General features: G+C 40.9%; 1 protein-coding gene across 10 annotated transcripts in view; it reads left to right on the forward strand.

The window, feature by feature from the left end:
* senp6a (SUMO specific peptidase 6a) overlaps positions 1 to 19,574 on the forward strand; it is a 167,892-nt gene that overhangs the window by 51,849 nt on the left and 96,469 nt on the right. For 6 of the 10 annotated variants that reach the window (XM_059648441.1, XM_059648439.1, XM_059648440.1 and 3 more), the window contains 2 exons: positions 7,726 to 7,871; positions 13,252 to 13,410. In XM_059648441.1, coding sequence (XP_059504424.1) covers positions 7,726 to 7,871; positions 13,252 to 13,410 — 305 coding nt within the window. Of the gene's footprint in view, positions 1 to 7,725; positions 7,872 to 8,472; positions 8,543 to 13,251; positions 13,411 to 19,574 lie in introns of all 10 variants that reach the window. The other 4 variants (XM_048535854.2, XM_048535851.1, XM_048535852.2 and 1 more) reach the window with 2 other exon arrangements.

A 19,574-nucleotide genomic window follows, 5' to 3' on the forward strand; every position in this document is an offset into this window, starting at 1 on the left:
TCCTACTTGGCTTCTGTATAGATGTTTTAATTTGATTCCACTTGTGTGAAATACTTTTGAAACCCTTTGACAAGTCAAAGGTATTATACAAGTGCAGGTCACAATGTGGCCTTCATTCTGCGTATGCTTATTTAATGTATTTTTAGATGAATTGCACTGAAGTTTAAAAATCAATTGAACTGTGGATGCTGTAAATCAGAAACAAAAATAGATTGCTGGTAAAACTCCAGTCTGGCAGCATCTCGAGAGAAATCAGTTAACGTTTTGGGTCAATTCACCCTTTCTCAGTTTTGCTTGCTTTTCTGGCAATCTCTTTTTTGTTGGAGTGAAGTTTAAATCTTCTGTTTAAAGAAGAGGACAAAGAATTCAGTGGACCATTGTGAAGGAACACAGTGTTCCAGCTGTTTGTAGTAATACTTGAAATCATTTTATAAGGCAGCCTTATATTCATTTTCCATGTCTAATTTTTGCAAAAAAAATTCCAGCTGCATGTTTTTTCACCCTTTTCATTTATCTGGTAGACCACTTGGAAATCTGAGTGGAGTGAAAAACATACTTAAAAATACATTAGTAATTACTATCGCTTAATATAAGAAACACACATGGTACCATTAGTCTTAAGTGTATATCTGAACCAGCTGTGAACTCGTATACAAAATTGTGCAGTAATATTGAGGTCTACATCTTTTTCACGAAAGGAATTCAGCATCATGCTATTATTGCACCCTCAAATTGTGCCCAAAACTATTATGGAGGAAAAATTGGAATTTTCAATAATTTCTATGCTTTTACAAGAGGAACGGGCCAATGTAAAGAACTATAAGTGTGACCGTCTTTTGAATGTTATTTTGGCTTTGACTATAATGTGACTTCAAAACACAAGTTCAATTTTTAAAAAGAAAGTATTTTCCCTAAGATTTGGGTCAATTCTTGGTGCCAATATGGAAAATTTGGCAGGTGTTGCAACCTGAAAGATTTCTTTTTTCAAAAGAACATTCTCCATGTTTCATCCAGAAACCTATAAATATGAGTCATAATTTTTAACATTGGACGCCATTCTGGCATGGTGTTTTGATCAGCATAACTTCTGCATGCAAGTGTGTTTATTGTCAAGTGTAGTGTGATGTTGAGGATAGAACATGGCCATAAAATGTTCCAAAAGTCCAGATCAGTTTGAAAGGCATAACCTCAGTGCACACTTAAATGGTCTTTCATCTGGTACACAATGTCGAATGTTGCTATTTTTCAATAAGAGAAATAATTCACCTCTTTAAGGTAAACAACCTAAATGGATAAGTGCTAACTGTCTGGCTGTCTCATTTAAATACATCGCAAAACAGCTGTTTGAAAGATTAAAAAAATCACTTTTCTGCCCTGGGAATTTTCTGGGAATTGGTGATTTGGAAATTTATTTTTTATTTCGGCACAACGTTTTACAATTGTTATGCTATCTGTATCTGACTTGGGAATGACTGACACTGGATGTGTACTAGGGAAATTCCATTCCCAGAAAGAGTTTCAAATAAGTGTTGTTCAGATTTTTTTTGTGATTTCTCCAATCCAGCTGAGTCCCTGATTGCTCATCCGTACACACTGCTACAGTATGACGTAAAGGATTTCATTTAACAATGAACATACAACCATAATGTGTTTCATTGCCATCCGTGGCATAATTTTTAAACTTCATATCTTCTGCAGATATGCTTCTGCAGCTATTATGACTCATCTTCTATAAATGGAGCCTTATGATTAGAGTTCTCACTTATTGTTTATATTAGGTTCTATGATGTGACCTGGAGCTTATGACAGTGAAACCTTTCATTATGTACAGCTCGCTAATTTTTTAAAGCTGCTTTGTGTTGTACTTTCCAATTTGGAAAAAGATAGTTTACTTATGTGAGATTAAACTAAATCAAATGTACTTAACCTTACAATTAATTTAGTTAATGAGTAGAGTGCTACTGAAAGATAGTGTCATGTCCCAATGTAACTGAATGTGACTCCCAAGTTTAAGTCCCCATCTTCTGCAGTCTCTTCCTGTCTAGAGACTGATGAGTCGAGTTTTCAAGTAAATTTGGTTTCTCTCCTCTGCTTCCTCATTTACTCCTCCCACAGTTGTACCATCTCCTGATGCTCTCACTTGTTCTCCATTCCTACCCTGCCATACCTATGGCATGTAATCTAATATTGCTGATCAGAATAATTAAAGCTGCTAACCACTTTCGAATTTGCAAATTGTTGATATTGCTTTCTTTTAAATCATGCAGAGACCCTCTAAAACTTTCAAACAAACCTTGAAAAATTGAAGTCAGTATAATGTATTTGCGTGGTTTATTGTGGCTTGAATTACCTTTCTAATAACCCATAAATTGCAAAAAAAACACAATTAAAATTAGATGAGTATCTACACCATCATTCATATGACCGTACCGTGAAGCATTCTAATAATTACCAGTTATATCCATGCAGCTTTTCCAAGTAATGCAGAAAAAAAGACAAATAAGGAACGTTGGCAAAATCCCAAGAGAAAACATCAGTCCATGTATCAGCTATAAACCCTGTTAGTCATGGGTCTGTTCAAAGCACCATTGTACCCTCAGTCAGAAAATTTTGCATTCAATTCCTATCCAGAACTTGAGTCAGCTTGGATCTTTGACTTCTCCAGTAGAGCATTGAAAGAATGCTGCATTATTGGAGGTACAGCCTTTCAGATGAAGCAATAGGGCAAGGTGTCCTATGCCTTTTTTTAAAAATTCATACGGCATCCCCATTAGTGAAAGGCTGTAAGTCATGGTGTTCCAAACATCACTTTTTTGCTTTATCATAATGAGACAAGAAGAGGTAGGCCCCAAAAACTACATCTGATGTGACTGAACCCATGTCATTTGTGCTATTAACTACCACTGTGTCTGTCTGAGCTCTTCCCTCTGTGGCTATTTCAAAGAAAAGGCGGAGGGGTTATCCTTGGCAGAAATAAAGTACTGCTAATGCTTGAAATCCGAAAGAACTCAAAGTACTCAAGTACTGTATAGTAAATGGAAAAATCCTGGGAAAAATTGATGTACAGAGAGATCTGGGTGTTCAGGTCCATTGTTCCCTGAAGGTGGCAACCCTGGTCAATAAAGTGATCAAGAAGGCATATGGCATGCTTTCCTTCATCGGATGGGCTATTGAGTACAAGAGTTGGCAGATCATTTTACAGTTGTATAAGACTTTGGTTCTGCCACATTTAGAGTACTGCATACAGCTCTGGTCACCACATTACCATAAGGATGTGGATGGTTTGGAGAGGGTGCAGAGGAGGTTCACGAGGATGTTGCCTGGTATGGAGGGCACGAGCTATGAAGAAAGGTTGAATAGATTAGGATTATTTTCATTAGAAAGACGGAGATTGAGTAGAGGACCTGATTGAGGTCGACAGAATCATGAGTGTATAGACAAGGTGGACAGCAAGGATCTTTTCCCAGAGTGGGGGACTGAATTATTAGGATTCATGAGTTCAAGGTGAGAGGAGGAAAGTTTAAGGGAGAAATGCATGGAAAGTTCTTTACGCAGAGGGTGGTGGGCGCCTGGAACGCATTGCCAGCGGAGGTGGTAGATGCAGACGTGATAGTGTCCTTTAAGATGTATCTGGAAGCTACATGGATGGGCAGGGAGCGAAGGGATACAGACCCTTAGAAAATACATGACCGGTTGAGACAGAGGGTCTCGATTGGCGCAGGCTTGGAGGGCCGAAGAGCCTGTTCCTGTGCTGCAATTTTTATTCTTTGAAACTTAGATCTGGCAGCATCTGTGGATGAAATACAGTTAATGTTTCAAGTCCTGTAAGACTCCTCGGAATTCCGAAGACGCGTTATGCTGAACTCAAAACATTAACTCTGTTTCTGTGTTGACAGATGCCGCCAACCTACTGAGTTTCTCGACTGTTATCTGTTTTTACTTGGGTTATTTTGGTGTTCCAACCAACACTTTGTCTCAGTTGGTGTCGCGGAAACAAATTCTGTCAGTGTTTTTCACGGTGGATTCTTGCTGTGCTCAAAATGTTTGGTATATTTCTTGCGATCCAGCAAGTGCTACTGCTCAAAAGCACTTGAGCAATGTGCAAGGCACTATCTAAATGCAATTGTCACCAGAACAGAAATCCTTAGATGCTTATGTATTTGAAACAAACTGGTTCTCTTAACTTTCCAGCTTTCAGATTTTCAACATCATTTAGTATTTTACTTCTGTTCAGATTATAGGTAGGGATCCTATCCTGACCTTAAATACAATATGACTTTCCATTCCATCGTTTTAGAATTTAAGACTATATGGATGATGCTGTACTTGACCTTGACTGAAACAGATGAGAATACTCCTCCCCTTTTGCAATCCCAGTAGGCAGCGATAACTTTTGAAGAGATTTGAGTTCCAAGTGACAGTTTAAGAATTTTGCTGCAACAAACAAAATGAAATTTAATACTAACCAAGCATTATTAATTTTTTCTGTGGTCAAGAAAAAGGAGAAGGCATGTGTCAGAGATGGACAGCTGAGATTGAGTGAAATCCTAGAGAATATGGGCAGTAAGGAGAATACTTGAGGGAAATCAGGAGGGCAAAAAGGGACATGAGATACCTTTTTGAATAGTTAGGGAGAATCCAAAGATTCTAGGACTACATTAAGGGCAAACGGGTAACTAGGGAGAGAATAAGGCCCTTAAAATCCACATGACTGTCTGTGTGGAACCCCAGGAGATGGATGAGATGCTAAATGAACATTTTGTGTCAGTATTTACTGTGGAGAAGGGCATGGAAGTGACGTAACTTGGGGAAATAAATAGCCATGTCTTGAAAAGAGCCCAGGTTATAGAAGACTGGATGCTAGAAGTCTTAAAAGGCATAAAGGTAAATAAATGCCCTGGGACCTGATCGTGTTTCCTAGAACTTTGTGGAAGCTAGGGAAGAGATTGTTGGGCTGTTGCTGAGATATTTGTCTCATTGTCAGCTACAGGGGAGGTATCAATAGACTGGAGGTTGGCTAATGTGCCATTACTTAAGAAAGGCTATAAGGAAAACCCACAAAACTATAGACAGGTGAGCCTTGGGGATAGTCAACATGGATTTGAGCATGGGAAATCATGCCTTACTAACTTGATTGAGTTTTCTCAAGGGATGACAAGGAAGATTGAGGAAAAGCAGTACTCATCTGTATGGACTTGAGTGCTCAACAAGATTCCACAAGGTGGACTGTTGAGTAAGGTTAGATCACGTGAGGTCCAGGGGAACAAGTCAGTTGGATGCAAAATTGGCTTGCAGGTAGAAGACAGGGTGGTGGTAGAGCTTTGTTTTGCAGCCTGCAGGCCTGTCGCCAGGGGTGTACCGCAGGGATCGATGCTGGTCATTGCTTTTCCTCATTTTACATAAATTAGTTGGATGTGTACACTGGAGGCATTGTTAGGAAGTTTGCAGGTGACACCAAAATAGGTGATGTCGTAGGCAGTGAAGTGTACAACAGATAATCAGATGGGCCAATGGGCCGAGGAGTGGCAGATGGAGTCTAATATAGATAAATGATGTGCTGCATTTTTGGCCATGAAACCAGGGCAGAACTTCTAAAGTTAATTGTATGGCCCCGGGTAGTGTGCCAAACAGAGACATAAGGTGTAGGTGTATTTTTCTCTGAAAGTGGAGTCATAGGTAGACAGTGTGATGAAGAATGCATTTGGCATGTTTGTCTTCATTGGTCAGAACATTGAATACCGGAGTTGGGACATCATGTTGCTGCGCAGGGCTTTGGTGAGGCCACTTTTACAATGCTGTGTACAATTCTGATCATCCTTCTAAAGAAAGGATGTTAAATTCGAGGGCGCAGAAAAGATTTACTAGGATGTTGTCGACACCTATTGAGTTTGAGTTGTGTTTCTGTGGAGGCTGAGGGGTGATCTTTTATAGAGGTTTTTGAAAAACATGAGTATAGGTAGTATTAATAGACACGGTCTTTTTCCCATGATGGGGTGTCATGAACTGGAGGGTATAGCTTAAGGTGGAAGGAGCAAGATTTAAAAGGGACCTAAGGGACCACCTTTTCTCTCAAGGGCTGGTGTCTGCATGGGATGAGCTGCCAGAGGAGGTTATGGAGGCTGGTAAAATTACAACCTTTAAAAGGCATCTGGATGGGTACGTGAATAGGAAGGTTTTAGAGGGATATGGGCTAAATGTTGGTAAATGGTACTAGATTAACCAGGATATCTGGTCAGCATGGATGAGTTGGATCGAAGTGTCTGTTTCTATACTGTACAAATCTGACTCGAAATGGGACTAGGTCAGATTAGGAATTCGTTTTGACACTGACCAGTTGTACTGAAGGATCTGTTTCCATAAAGTATGACCCTATTTAAGTATTAATTACCTACTAAATGATAGAAAAGAGATCCCCTGTAGCTTCCTAACATGACCAAATACTTTAAGCCTCGTTAATATGTTCTGTTGCACTCTGCATAATCACAGTCCTTACAAGAATCAGTTCAAATCCCAGCTTCCAACCTGCATGTTACTCCCCATTTTGCTGAGAGCTGATGTCTGGTGAAAGTAATTTCCCTTTAGTCTTTGGAAAAATCAGAGCCACCTTCTACTGTGACTATGATGACTCCCCATTATAGCATGGTGAATCTTTGAGTTGTCTTTAATCTTCACAGTCCCTAGCCACCAGGCAGGATGCTGGAGAGATATCAGAAAATATCCACCTTTTCTTGGTTGTTTCCAGCAGCCACAGTTTTTTCTTGTCTCTGACTCTGTGCTGTGCCTCTGAGTCTTGGGCCTGGCATCAGTAAGACTTCCTTTGTCTTCAGGTATTTATAAATTGGCATCTAGTTTACAGTCAAGTTAGATCTGAGCCTGGTTGCCTGTGACAAAAATGTCATAATCAGCTACCACTAGGCAGAAATGGTAGGAGTTCTTTAGTATTCACTCACCCTTGGGACATGGGCATCGCTGCCCAGAACTGTACACAGTATTCCAAATGTGGTCGAACCAAAATCCGATACAACTGTAACATGACCTGCCAACTCTTGTACTCAATAGTCCATCCGATGAATGAAAGCATGCTGCATGCTGCCTTGACCATTCTATCGACCTGCATTGCCACCTTCAGGGTACAATGGACTTGAACACCCAGATCTCTCTCTCCATCACTTTGCCTCAGGGCTTTTCCATTTGCCATATAGTTCATTCTTGAATTGGACCAAAGAAAGTGGAGAGAATTGCAGTGTCATTTTTTTTAAGAAAAAGCTCTTTTTTATTCATTCTTTTGATGTGGGCATCACTGGCAAGGACAGTTGTTAGTTTGTTGCCCATATTTAATTACCTTTTGAACTGAGTGGTCTGACCATTCAAAGGTCAGTTAAAGGTCAGCCACATTGATCTTGAATCACCTGTTGGCAGGATCAAACAAGAACCTTTAGATTTTCTTTTCTGAAGGAGAAATGAGCCAGATTTATTAAAATCCATGCAATGACACTGTTACTGAGACTAACTTTAATTTCTAGATGTTTATTAATTGAATTTAAATTCCACCAGCTTCTGTAACAGGATTTGAGCTTGTGTCCCCAGAGCATTAGGTTGGATCTGTGGATTATTAGCCCTGTGACTTTACCACTACACAATACCTCCCACTTAAGTTGTAACTGACCACACAAATTCAGAAAATATGTGCACTAAAGTGCCACTTGTGATTACTTTCTCTTTCAGACCAAAACTCCCTTTTCATCAGAATCAGTTAACAGTACTGGTTTCTTGAAAAACTATACAAGAAGAAATCAAGGCAGTGGTTTTGCTAAAACTTTGAAAGGAAATGCAACTGGACTCAACATGCTGGGGTTTGGCAAGAAACCAAGGTCTGTTAAATTTATAAACTCATTTAAATTCAAACATATCAGATGGGCAATATTTTCTGTAGACTCTTTAGCCAGTGCTTTTTGTTTACATTCAAAACATGTTAGTGATACTGCATTGATTCAAGATGCTAAAGTGTATGGACAAGCTAAAATAATCATTGTGGTCTATTGATCAAAAGATTTCATACACAGAAGCAGGCCATTTGACTCATTGAGGCTGTGCTAGGCTTTTGTTAGAAACAAACTAAGTCCACTCACCAGCTATTTTTTCCTATACCTCTATTGTTTTCCTTTAAGTATTTATCCAATTCATTTTTGACAGTTACTATTGTATCTTTCATTATGGTAGCTCCAGATTAAAGGAATGTTTCCTTGTGGTGCCTCTGATCATTTGTCAATCAACTTAAATCTATCACTTCAGCAACACATTACAGATATTATAAAGCTGAAATGAAGACAAAAAATTCTGGCAGTACTTAGGTCAACAGTGCCTGCAAGAAGGAAACGGACAGTTTGAAACTCTTGTTCACTCCGCAGATGAGACTGACTTTTCCATTTTTATTTTGCACCATCATTTGCTTACTGACTTTTCTGTCCTTAGATGGCATTTCCAGTACACTTTTACAGCAAGTCTGCAATTCTAAATGAGTTTACTTGCGTGTTATCATGAGGTCTGTGACTTTTATTTGTACTAAATTATGTGCATGTTTTATGCAACTTGTTGAAATGTACGCAATACCAAATTCCCATGAGACATTATATGTGGAATTTACAAAATAATCCTGTTGTGACTGTATCAAATTGTAGAGAAGAAACTTGTAGAGAACATATATCCATTAAAAGAAACTGGAAAGGGTTCTATGAAGAGAGAAAACTAGAATACAAATATATTGAAAACAACCAGTGCCAGCAATCACCGTGGGGCAGACAGCATCCGTGGAGAGAGAGCAAGCTAATGTTTCAAGTTTAGATGAGTCCTCTTCAGACCTGAAGTGAAGTATGGAGGAGATGGCATTTATGAGGTCGGTGATGTGGGGATAAAGGGTATAGGATACTGGTGGAGAAAAGATGTTGATAGTTCAGATTAAGTGCTCGGAATGTGAGGATAGCAGAATAATGGTATGTCTCTTGCCAGTGTTGGAGGTTGAGGTGTGACCAAGTAAAAGTTTATAAAATAATGAGGTATAGATAGGGCTAATAGTAGTTGCCGTCACTAGGGTAGAGGATTTCAAGATGAGGAGGCACATTTTAAAGGTGAAAGGCAATTTTTTTTAATGCAGAGGATGCTTCACGTGTGGAATAAACTTCCTGAGGAAGTAGTGGATGCGGCTGCAGCTACAATGTCTAAAACCCATTTGGATAAGTATATGAATAGGAAAGGTTAGGAGGGATATGGGCCAGGAGAAGATAGTGGAATTAGTTTCAGAGATAGTAGGAACTGCAGATGCTGTAGAATTTTAGTTTGGAATTACGTTTGGCATGGACCGGTTGGACTGAAGGGTCTGTTTGTGTGCTGTATGACTCTGACTGAGTCCCATTGAGGTGGAGGAGGGGAGAGAAGACATGATAACAAAATGAAACAAGCTAAAAGAATGGGAACAAATGGTTCACAATTTGAAAGTTCCTAGAATGAACATGTGGTGATGTTCATCCAGTTTACACTATGATTCACTGGAAAGGCAGAAGTACGGGTGATCGGTCTGATGTGGTTGAGGGCCCTGTCAGTTGCAGTGGATGGGAAACCACAGTCACGGAAGAAGCAAGCCAGTCTGCAGTGCTGCTTTGGAAGGTAGTATCATCTGAACAGATGCAATGTTGGAGGAGCAGTTGGGAGAATTGGATCAAGTTCCTTACAGGACTTGGGTATGATGAGCTATAGTGAAAGTAGCTATGGGAGTCAGTGGCTTTGTGGTGGATGGCAGTGGACAGTCTATTCCCTGGAATGGAGCTGGAGGTCCAGGGAAAGGAAAGGAAGTGTCGGAAATGGACAATGTGAAAGTTATAGAGGGGTTAAAATTGTGTTCCTTAATCAGAAGCAAGGGATTTTATAATGGGGAGCAAAGAAAGGGCTGACAAACCAAATATATGCTTTGGTTCTGTGTTAACAAAGAGGATGCAGCACCTCAAATGTTGGGGAACATGGTTCAGTGAGAGGGAAGTTACAGAAGGAAATCACTACGGTAGGGAAATTACATTAGGGGAAATTGGGATTTGAAAGCCAATATTTCCCCAGGCCCAGATAACCTGCATCCCCGAATATTTAAGGAAGTGGTCAAAAAATAATCTTCAAAGATCCTTGCGACTCGAACAATTTTTTACAGATTCAAGATTAGCTAATGTAACCTCTCTCTGCCTTCCTTCTTAAATAGAGACAACTGGGAATAATAGACCAGTCATCTTGACTTCAGTTGTAGGGAAGTTGCTGGTGTCTATTATAAACAAATTAATAGCTGAGTATTTGGAAAACGGCTCTTCAGGATTGGATAGTCAGCATTGATTTACCAAACAGAAATCATGCTTGACAAATTTATAGGAATTCTTCGAGGATATAACAAGTAGAGTTGCTTGGGCCTTTAGTCTCTCGAGAGATTAGCATGTAAAATTAAAGTGAATGGAATTCTGTGTAGTGTACTGATGTGGATAGGGAAGTGGCTGGTAAACAGGAACCAAGAGTAGGAATAAAGTAGTCCTTTTTCTGAATCACTGATTAGTAGAGTATGGCAGGGATCAGTGCTAGGACCCCAGCTATTCAGAATTTATGAATTGTATGAGGGAACTAAATGTGATATCTTCCAAATTGTAGATGACGCAAGGCGGGTTGGGAGGGTGAACTGTGAGGAGGATGCAGAGATGCTTCAGTGTGATTTGGACAGGCTGAGTGAGTGAGCAAATAAATGACAGATGATGTGGATAAATGTGAAGTTGCCTACTTTAGCAAATCAGGAAGTCAGATTATTAGCTGGCAATAAATTGAAAGAAGAGAATGTGCTGAGCCCAGAGTGTCTTTGTTCACCATTTGCTGAAGGTAAGCATGTAAGAAGGCAAATAGTATGTTAGCTTCATTAGTTGAAAGATTCACATACAGTAGCAGGATGACTTGTTGCAAATATACAGGGCCTTGGTGAGACCACACCTGCAATATTGTATGCAGTTTTGTTTTCTTTCTGAGGAAGGATGTTCTTGCAGAGGGAGCACAGTGAGGTTTACCAGAATGATTCCAGGGCAGGATTGACAAAGAAACAAAGAAACCTACAGTACAGGAACAGGCCCTTTGGCCCTCCAAGCCTGCGCCGATCAAGAGCCTCCGTCTAACCTGTCATCTATTTTCTAACGGTCTGTGTCCATTTGCTCCCTGCCCATCCACGTACCTGTCCAAATATATCTTAAAATACGCTAACGTGTCTGTGTCTACCACCTCCGCTGGCAACGCGTTCCAGGCACCCACCACCCTCTGCGTAAAGAACTTTCCACGCACATCTCCCTTAAACCTTCCTCCTCTCACTTTGAACTCATAACCCCTAGTAATTGAGTCCCCCACTCAGGGAAGAAGCTTTTTGCTATCCACCCTGTCTATACCCCTCATGATTTTGTCGACCTCAATCAGGTTCCCCCCTTAATCTCCGTCTTTCTAATGAAAATAATCCTAATCTATTCAACCTCTCTTCATAGCTAGCACCCTCCATACCAGGCAACATCCTGGTGAACCTCCTCTGCACCCTCTCCAAAGCATCCACATCCTTTTGGTAATGTGGCGACCAGAACTGTACACAGTACTCCAAATGTGGCCGAACCAAAGTCCTATACAACCGCAACATGACCTGCCAACTCTTGTACTCAATACCCTGCCCAATGAAGGAAAGCATGCCATATGCCTTCTGACCACCCTATTGACCTGCGTTGTCACCTTCAGGGAACAATAGACCTGAACACCCAGATCTCTCTGTTCATCAATTTTCCCTAGGACTTTACCATTTACTGTATAGTTCGCCCTTGAATTTGATCTTCCAAAATGCATCACCTCGCATTTGCCCGGGTTGAACTCCATCTGCCATTTATCTGCCCACCTCTCCAGTCTATCTATATTCTGCTGTAATTTCTGACAGTCCCCTTCTCTAGTAGCTTCCCTACCATTGACTCAGGCTCACCGGTCGATAATTACCTGGATTATCCTTGCTGCCCTTTTTAAACAAGGGGACAACATTAGCAAGTCTCCAGTCCTCTGGAACCTCACCCGTGTCTAAGGACACTGGAAAAATATCTGTTAGGGCCCTGGCTATTTCCTCTCTCACTTCCCTCAGTAAACTGGGATAGATCCCATCTGGATCTGGGGACTTGTCCACAATAAATGTCTTTTAGGATACCTAACACTTCCTCCTTCCTTATGTCAACTAAAGTCTCAAACTTCAGAAATGTTCAATTTGTTAGAATTTTATTCACTGGAGTTTAGAAGAACGAGGAGGAATCTCATAAGCCTGTAAAGTTCGGAATCAGGGGTCACTATAAGGATTCAGGGTAAACCATTTAGGACCAAGATGAGGAGTTTCTTCACCCAGAGTGTTGAGACTCTGGTTGCTTTTGCTACCACAAAAAGCAGACAAGGCCAAAATCTTGTATGATTTCAAGAAGTTGGATATAGCACTTGAGCTAAAGAGATGCAGGAACAGGCTATTGAGTTGGCTGATCAGCCATGATCGTAACGACTGGCAGAGCAAACTGGAAGGGCTGAATGGTCAATCCTGTTTTCTATATTTGCATGATTAGACAGCCTTTCTCATAAGGCACTGTCTATGCTCTGTGGAAATAGCATGCATCTTTGTGCTGGTTGTGTATTTTAAGAATGAAGTGTAGCTCATTAGATACTGCGCTTAATGATTGAATGTTTTAACGAAGTTGTGTGGCTGCATGGAAACAAGTGAAGAAACATAAACTTAAGTGCCAAATTTTCAGTGTTAAGACACTCAACAAAATGCAGGGATACCTTTAAGATAAAACACAGCTAGAAAAATATGGGCCTCCACTGCTTGGTTTTAGGAGAAAGTTTCAAATGTGTACCTGCATGGGATATATTGACTGCCTTAAATCATCAACAGATTTATAAAACAACTTGTAGTTCTACAGCTTTGACCCAGAGGCTGCACGTAATGTTGGCTTTTGATCAACATAAACTTGTACAACCTATTTTTCAATTGTCACTCTTTTTAGCTTTTTATTTAGCATGGTCAGTTTTATGGTCATCTGCTTGAAAGTTTGTATGCTCTTACAAACTTCCATCCCTTCTCAATTCTAAGATGCTAATGTTGCTGCTTGTTGGTAGATAATTAGAATGGCAATTCTCTAATAAAAGTATATTGAAATGCTAACTTGCTTCAATTTTTGGCAGTGAGACTGTGACTTCGCATCTTGAACCAAACAAGGAGATTGAAAAAAATCAGAATAAAAACTTTGTGATTAGTGGCCCTTCGAGTCCAGGAAGTGTGGTTCGTGGAAGGCGTTTTCTTCATGCCAACGTGCAGTCAATTGTAAAAACAGCAGCACAAAGGTATTCTGCTTTTTAATGTCCAACTGTTAATTTATTGGATTACTTTTTTTAAAATCCTCTGGTTCAGAATCCTGAAAAATTGGTCCAGATCTTCCAGTGGCTGGCTGATTCTTTCTACAGTATCGATGAGAGTTATGCGTCGGGACCCTGTGGAATCCCTGACATAGAAGACCCCAAGGAATCTTCCAGGGAATTGAAGATTCCAATGAAAATTTCCTTTGTGCCTGAAACCCTCTGAATGTGCAGTTAAATTGGAGACTTGGAGAGTTCTGTAATTAATTGAATAGTGACTTGGGAAAGATTGGTTAAAAACCAAACACCTAGAAAATTATTAAACTGACCACCAAATTCAGAACATGAGAACAAAGGAGCAGAAACAGGCCATTCACCCCATTAGGCCTGTCCCGCTATTCAAAACAATCATGGCCTCCTGCACAACCTTTTACACCTTTTTGGATCCTAACTGGCATTCCCCACCTCCCCCACAGCTGGACGACCACAACATCCCCTACCCTCCGACACCAACCATCACTTTCTGTCCGGGATTGAATTACCTGATAGCCTGTGCACCGCTGCATGCCTGAAACACTGCAGCACCTACATGTCCTTCTTCCAGTCTTTTGCCCCAATTGCACATTTGCCTAATGTGCTTACCCTTTCACAGAAGGTGTCAAAGCAATAGCTTGTAATACAAACCATTTAACACGTTGAATACCACAGCTACTGGTATGAAAAAGCAGTTATAGCTTGACTTTCCCCAAATATCCTGCACAGCGAGGCACCAGAAGAATTAAAGTTGCTTTGCCTTTCTGAAGGAAGTCTGATTGATTTGGAATCTTTCAGAATTGTAGAAATTTTATTTACATTAAAAAAGGAGTGGATTGGCAATCCCCATTGAGAAATCTTTCCTTTTTGTATGGTATGACAAACAGATATCTTCTCGTTGTTAGTATTGCAAGAAGACTAAAGAATGGTATTTGTCTTGATTGCTGTATTTGAAGTATTGAGTTCTGCACATTTAGCTGAATATGAAGTGTAATTACTGTTGACCTTCAAACGGTTACCGAAAATTAGTGGATGTGCTGTTTTCATTAGTGTTTATAATTTTGGAAATTCCTGGTGCTGCTCTTGTCATGCTATCCAGTATGTTTTATTGCACTGAATTTATCCCTTGACTTGATGGTAAGTGGAGTATACGGTGGGCTATGAGCTTAGAGATTGTTGAATATAAGTCCATCATGGCAAGTTCTGTTGTGAATCTTTCCCATTTGGCATTGTTTTGTACTATGTTCCACAATGAAAGATATGCTCAGTGTGAAGAAGGGGCTTTTCTTTCAAAGGAAGTGTGCTATGTCAACTTCACCTATCATGCAGATGCATCTGTCCATGGCAGCATTTTATACCAGAGGCTGTGTGGTCAGAATAGATTGGTTCCCTCAGCACTTGCTGCATGCCCTGCTGCCTAAGTGAAATTTGACTCGCTGTCCTCAGGACATTGCCTGGGCCTCTTTGTTACTAGCCTAGTGACAGTATCACTACAGAACTGTCTCCCCGATTTTTATGTATTTAAAATCTTCACAATAGGGTCTGAACCTGAACCTTTTGATTGTTATGGCTGCCACTTGAGAACAGTTCTTGCTGCTTATTGCTTCAGTAGTGCCAATTCATATTTTAGGGGTTACTTGTCATTCAGGCACTGATTGCTTCATCAATTCATCTGTCTTGCAGGTTTGCTGCTTTACTTAAAGCCCTGGTCACAGGAAGAAGAGTTACCTGAGATCTTAGTTTTAAGTACCAGATAACCTTTTGTTTCTAGAAAATAGTGATTTTCTTCCCGTCTTTGATCATGTAAAAGTGTTGAAAACATGTATCTCAATTTTTATCACTTACTGCAGTTGCAATCTTTTATTCATGGGCACGTAAACGGAGTTTTATTGAGTGAAATAAACAAAAATTTCACACAGCCTTTGTATAATTTGTTCAGATTGTTGAGCTAAATTACCATTCGTTTTGTAGAGTAGTTTATTATTTTGACGGCATCAAATGGACATCTAATCTCTGAAAACAGTTTTTGAAGGAAATCTTGTTTATGCTAAATACTGTGTGTAGTGTCAGGTTCCAATCATAACCTAAAAGTCAAGAATAAAAATGGATGTTAACCAATGAACTACTTTACTCCAACTTTGTTCATTATGGTCTTTCTGTTTATTTGGTACTTGTGGTTGAAATTAAGACTACAACGTTTATGTATGTGGTTTTAATTTTTTTTACACCTACTAGAGTAACGTCTTCACACCCAGTTAACCACTCATCTCTAAAAAGGGTTTTGCTGATTCCATTCTGGTTGATTTGTGAGCTGCCTTAAAATCTGTACATTACTGACTGCTGGTAACCATTTTGTTTATTTACTCCACCTAAATCCTTCATGATTTTAAATACCTGTGTCAGGTTTCCTTTTAGTCACTTCTTTCAAAACCCACCATTTCAATTTATCTATACAGCTGCAATCCCCCACACCAGCAACTATTTGTAAATCCCTCCCCATGAAAGCCTTGAAATTCTTCCTAAAATATGCCATCTGAAATTAAACACACTTTTTTCCAGCTGTAGCCACACTTACATTTTTATAGGACTTCTTCATAAATTTCTAGCTTTATGCCTCTATTTCTGAAGCCTAAGACATTGATGTTTATCAAACGCCTTACTACAGTCCATAAGGTTCTTTAGATTAGATTCGCTACAGTGTGGAAACAGGCCCTTTGGCCCAACAAGTCCACACCGCCCCTTGAAGCATCCCACCCAGACCCATCCTGCTGTAACCCACACACCCCTGAACACTGCGGGGAAATTTAGCATGCCGATCCACCTGCACATCTTTAGACTGTGGGAGGAAACCGGAGCACCTGGAGAAAACCCACGTAGACACAGGGAGAACGTGCAAACTCCACACAGGCAGTCGTCTGAGGCTGGAACCGAACCCGGATCCCTGGCACTGTGAGGCTGCAGTGCTAACCACTGAGCCACCATGCTGCCCCATGGTAGGCTGATGGAGAAAGTGAAGTCGCACGGGGTCCAGGGTGTTCTAGCTGGGCAACAGGAGACAAAGAGTAGTAGTGGAAGGGAGTTTCCCAGTGGAGAACTGTGACCGCTGGTGCTCCACAGGGATCTGTGCTGGGACCACTGTTTGTGATATACATTAATGATCTGGAGGAAGGTACAGATGTCTGATTAGCAAGTTTGCAGACAATACGAAGATGGTAGAGTAGCAGACAGTGGAGGGGACTGTCGGAGAATGCAGCAGAATATAGATAGATTGGAGAGTTGGACGGACAAATCGCAAATGGAGTTCAATCCAGACAAATGCGAGGTGATGCATTTTGGAAGATCCTGTGTGGTAAATGGAAAAGCCCTGGGGAAAACTGATGCAGAGAGAGATCTGGGTGTTCAGGTCTGTTGTACCCTGAAGGTGGCAATGCAGGTTGACAGTGGTCAAAGGTGGCATACGGTATGCTTTCATTCATCGGATGGGCTATTGAGTACAAAAGTTGGTAGGTCATGTTACAGTTGTATCGGATTTTGGTTCGACCACATTTGGAATATTGTGTACAGTTCTGGTTGCCACATTACCCTCCTCTGCACCCTCTCCAAAGCATCCACATCCTTTTGGTAATGGGGATGTTGCCTGGTATGGAGGGCGCTAGCTATGAAGAGAGGTTGAGTAGATTAGGATTATTTACATTAGAAAGACAGAGGTTGAGGGGGGAGCTAATTAAGGCCAATAAAATCATGAGAGCTATAGACAGGGTGGATAGCAAGCAGCTCTCTTCTCTCCATGCCCGCCCCCCCCCCCCAAACACGAGTGTGTGTGTGTGTGTGTGTGCGCGCACGCGCACTCAATTACTAGGGGTCATGATTTCAAGGTGAGAGGGGAAAAGTTTAAAGGGAGATATGCTTAGAAAGTTCTTTACGCAGAGGGTGGTGGATGCCTGGAACACATTGCCAGTAGAGGCAGGCATGATAGCATCATTTCAGATGTATCTGGACAAGTACATGAATGGGCAGGGAGCAGAAGGATACAGATCCTTGGAAAATAGGCAACAGGTTTAGGTAGAAGATCTGGATCGGCGCAGTCTTGGAAGGCTGAAGGGCCTGTTCCTGTGCTGTAATTTTCTTTGTTTTTTTTGATGTTTGTAACTGGTGTTTCTTTTTAAAGCTAATGCCTCTTGTAGTTAAAATAAACAGTAATTTCCAATAACAGAAAACTGTCTCCATTGACCTCAGTTAAGGCTTTGGATGTAATATGATGGGAAAAACTCAGTTAAATGATAATTGCAATATGTTTAAAAAAAAGTTTGAGATTCAATTTTCTTCTTGCGCAATCATTTATTTAGTCTCTAATAGTTGGCAGCATTTGGGGCTGAATGTGAAGTTCAGGCATGGGGGGGCGCTGTTGTAGAACGCAGTCACAAGTTCTAAAAGTTTTTTGAACTACGAATTAGATTTCTATATAACCTCAGCACAAGCCAATGAGCTTTTCACTGAGCATAATCCTAATTTTAGGAACAAAAACAAAGCTGCTGGAAAAGCTCAGCAGGTCTGGCAGCATCTGTGAAGGAAAAACAGTTAATGCTTTGGGCCCGGTGACCCTTCTTCAGAACAGTTCCCCAGTTCTGCATAAGGGTCACTGGACCTGAAATCTTGTTTTTGTTCCTGATTCCCAAAGCCTTTTATTCATATATAAAGAGCAAGAGGATAACTAGAGAAAAGATTGGCCCACTTAAGGACAAAGAAGGAAAGTTATGCGCTGATTCAGAGAAAATGGGTGACATTCTTAACGAGTACTTTGCATCGGTATTCACCAAGGAGAGGGACATGACGGATGTTGAGGTTAGGTATCGATGTTTGCTTAGTCTAGGTCAAGTTGACATAAGGAAGGAGGAAGTGTTAGGTATCCTAAAAGACATTTATTGTGGACAAGTCCCCAGGTCCGGATGGGATCTATCCCAGTTTACTGAGGGAAGCGAGAGGAAATAACCGGGGCCCTAACAGATATCTTTGCAGTGTCCTTAGATACGGGTGAGGGTCCAGAGGACTAGAGACTTGCTAATGTTGTCCCCTTGTTGAAAAAGGGCAGCAAGGATAATCCAGGTAATTATCGACCGGTGAGCCTGAGTCAATGGTAGGGAAGCTACTAGAGAAGATACTGAAGGAAAGGACCCATTCCCATTTGAAAGAAAATGGGCTTATCAGTGATAGGCAACATGGTTTTGTACAGGGAAGGTCATGTCTTACCAACTTAATAGAATTCTTTGAGGACTTGACAAAGTTGATTGATGAGGGAAAGGCTGTAGATGTCATATACATGGACTTCAGTAAGGCGTTTGATAAGGTTCCCCATGGCAGGCTGATGGAGAAAGTGAAGTCACATGGGGTCCAGGGTGTGCTAGCTAGATGGATAAAAAACTGACGGGGCAACAGGAGACAGAGGGTAGTAGTAGAAGGGAGTTTCTCAAATTGGAGACCTGTGACCAGTGGTGTTCCCAGCACAGATCCCTGTGGAACACTGTTGTGTGTGATATATGTAAATGATCTGGAGGAAGGTGTAGGTGGTCTGATCAAGTTTGCTGATGACACTAAGATTGGTGGAGTAGGTGGTAGTGAAGGGGACTGTCAGAAATTACGGCAGAATATAGATAGACTGGAGAGGTGGGCAGATAAATGGCAGATGGAGTTCAACCCGGGCAAATGCGAGGTGATGCATTTTGGAAGATCAAATTCAAGGGCGAACTATACAGTAAATGGAAAAGTCCTAGGGAAAATTGATGAACAGAGAGATCTGGGTGTTCAGGTCCATTGTTCCCTGAAGGTGACAACGCAGGTCAATAGGGTGGTCAGAAGGCATATGGCATGCTTTCCTTCATTGGGCAGGGTATTGAGTACAAGAGTTGGCAGGTCATGTTGCAGTTGTATAGGACTTTGGTTCGGCCACATTTGGAGTACTGTGTACAGTTCTGGTTGCCACATTACCAAAAGGATGTGGATGCTTTGGAGGAGGTGCAGAGGAGGTTCACCAGGCTGTTGCCTGGTATGGAGGGTGCTAGCTATGAAGAGAGGTTGAATAGATTAGGATTATTTTCATTAGATAGACGGAGATTGAGGGGGAA

Source organism: Stegostoma tigrinum, chromosome 9, assembly GCF_030684315.1.
Source record: "Stegostoma tigrinum isolate sSteTig4 chromosome 9, sSteTig4.hap1, whole genome shotgun sequence".
Classification (NCBI taxonomy): Eukaryota; Metazoa; Chordata; class Chondrichthyes; order Orectolobiformes; family Stegostomatidae; genus Stegostoma; species Stegostoma tigrinum.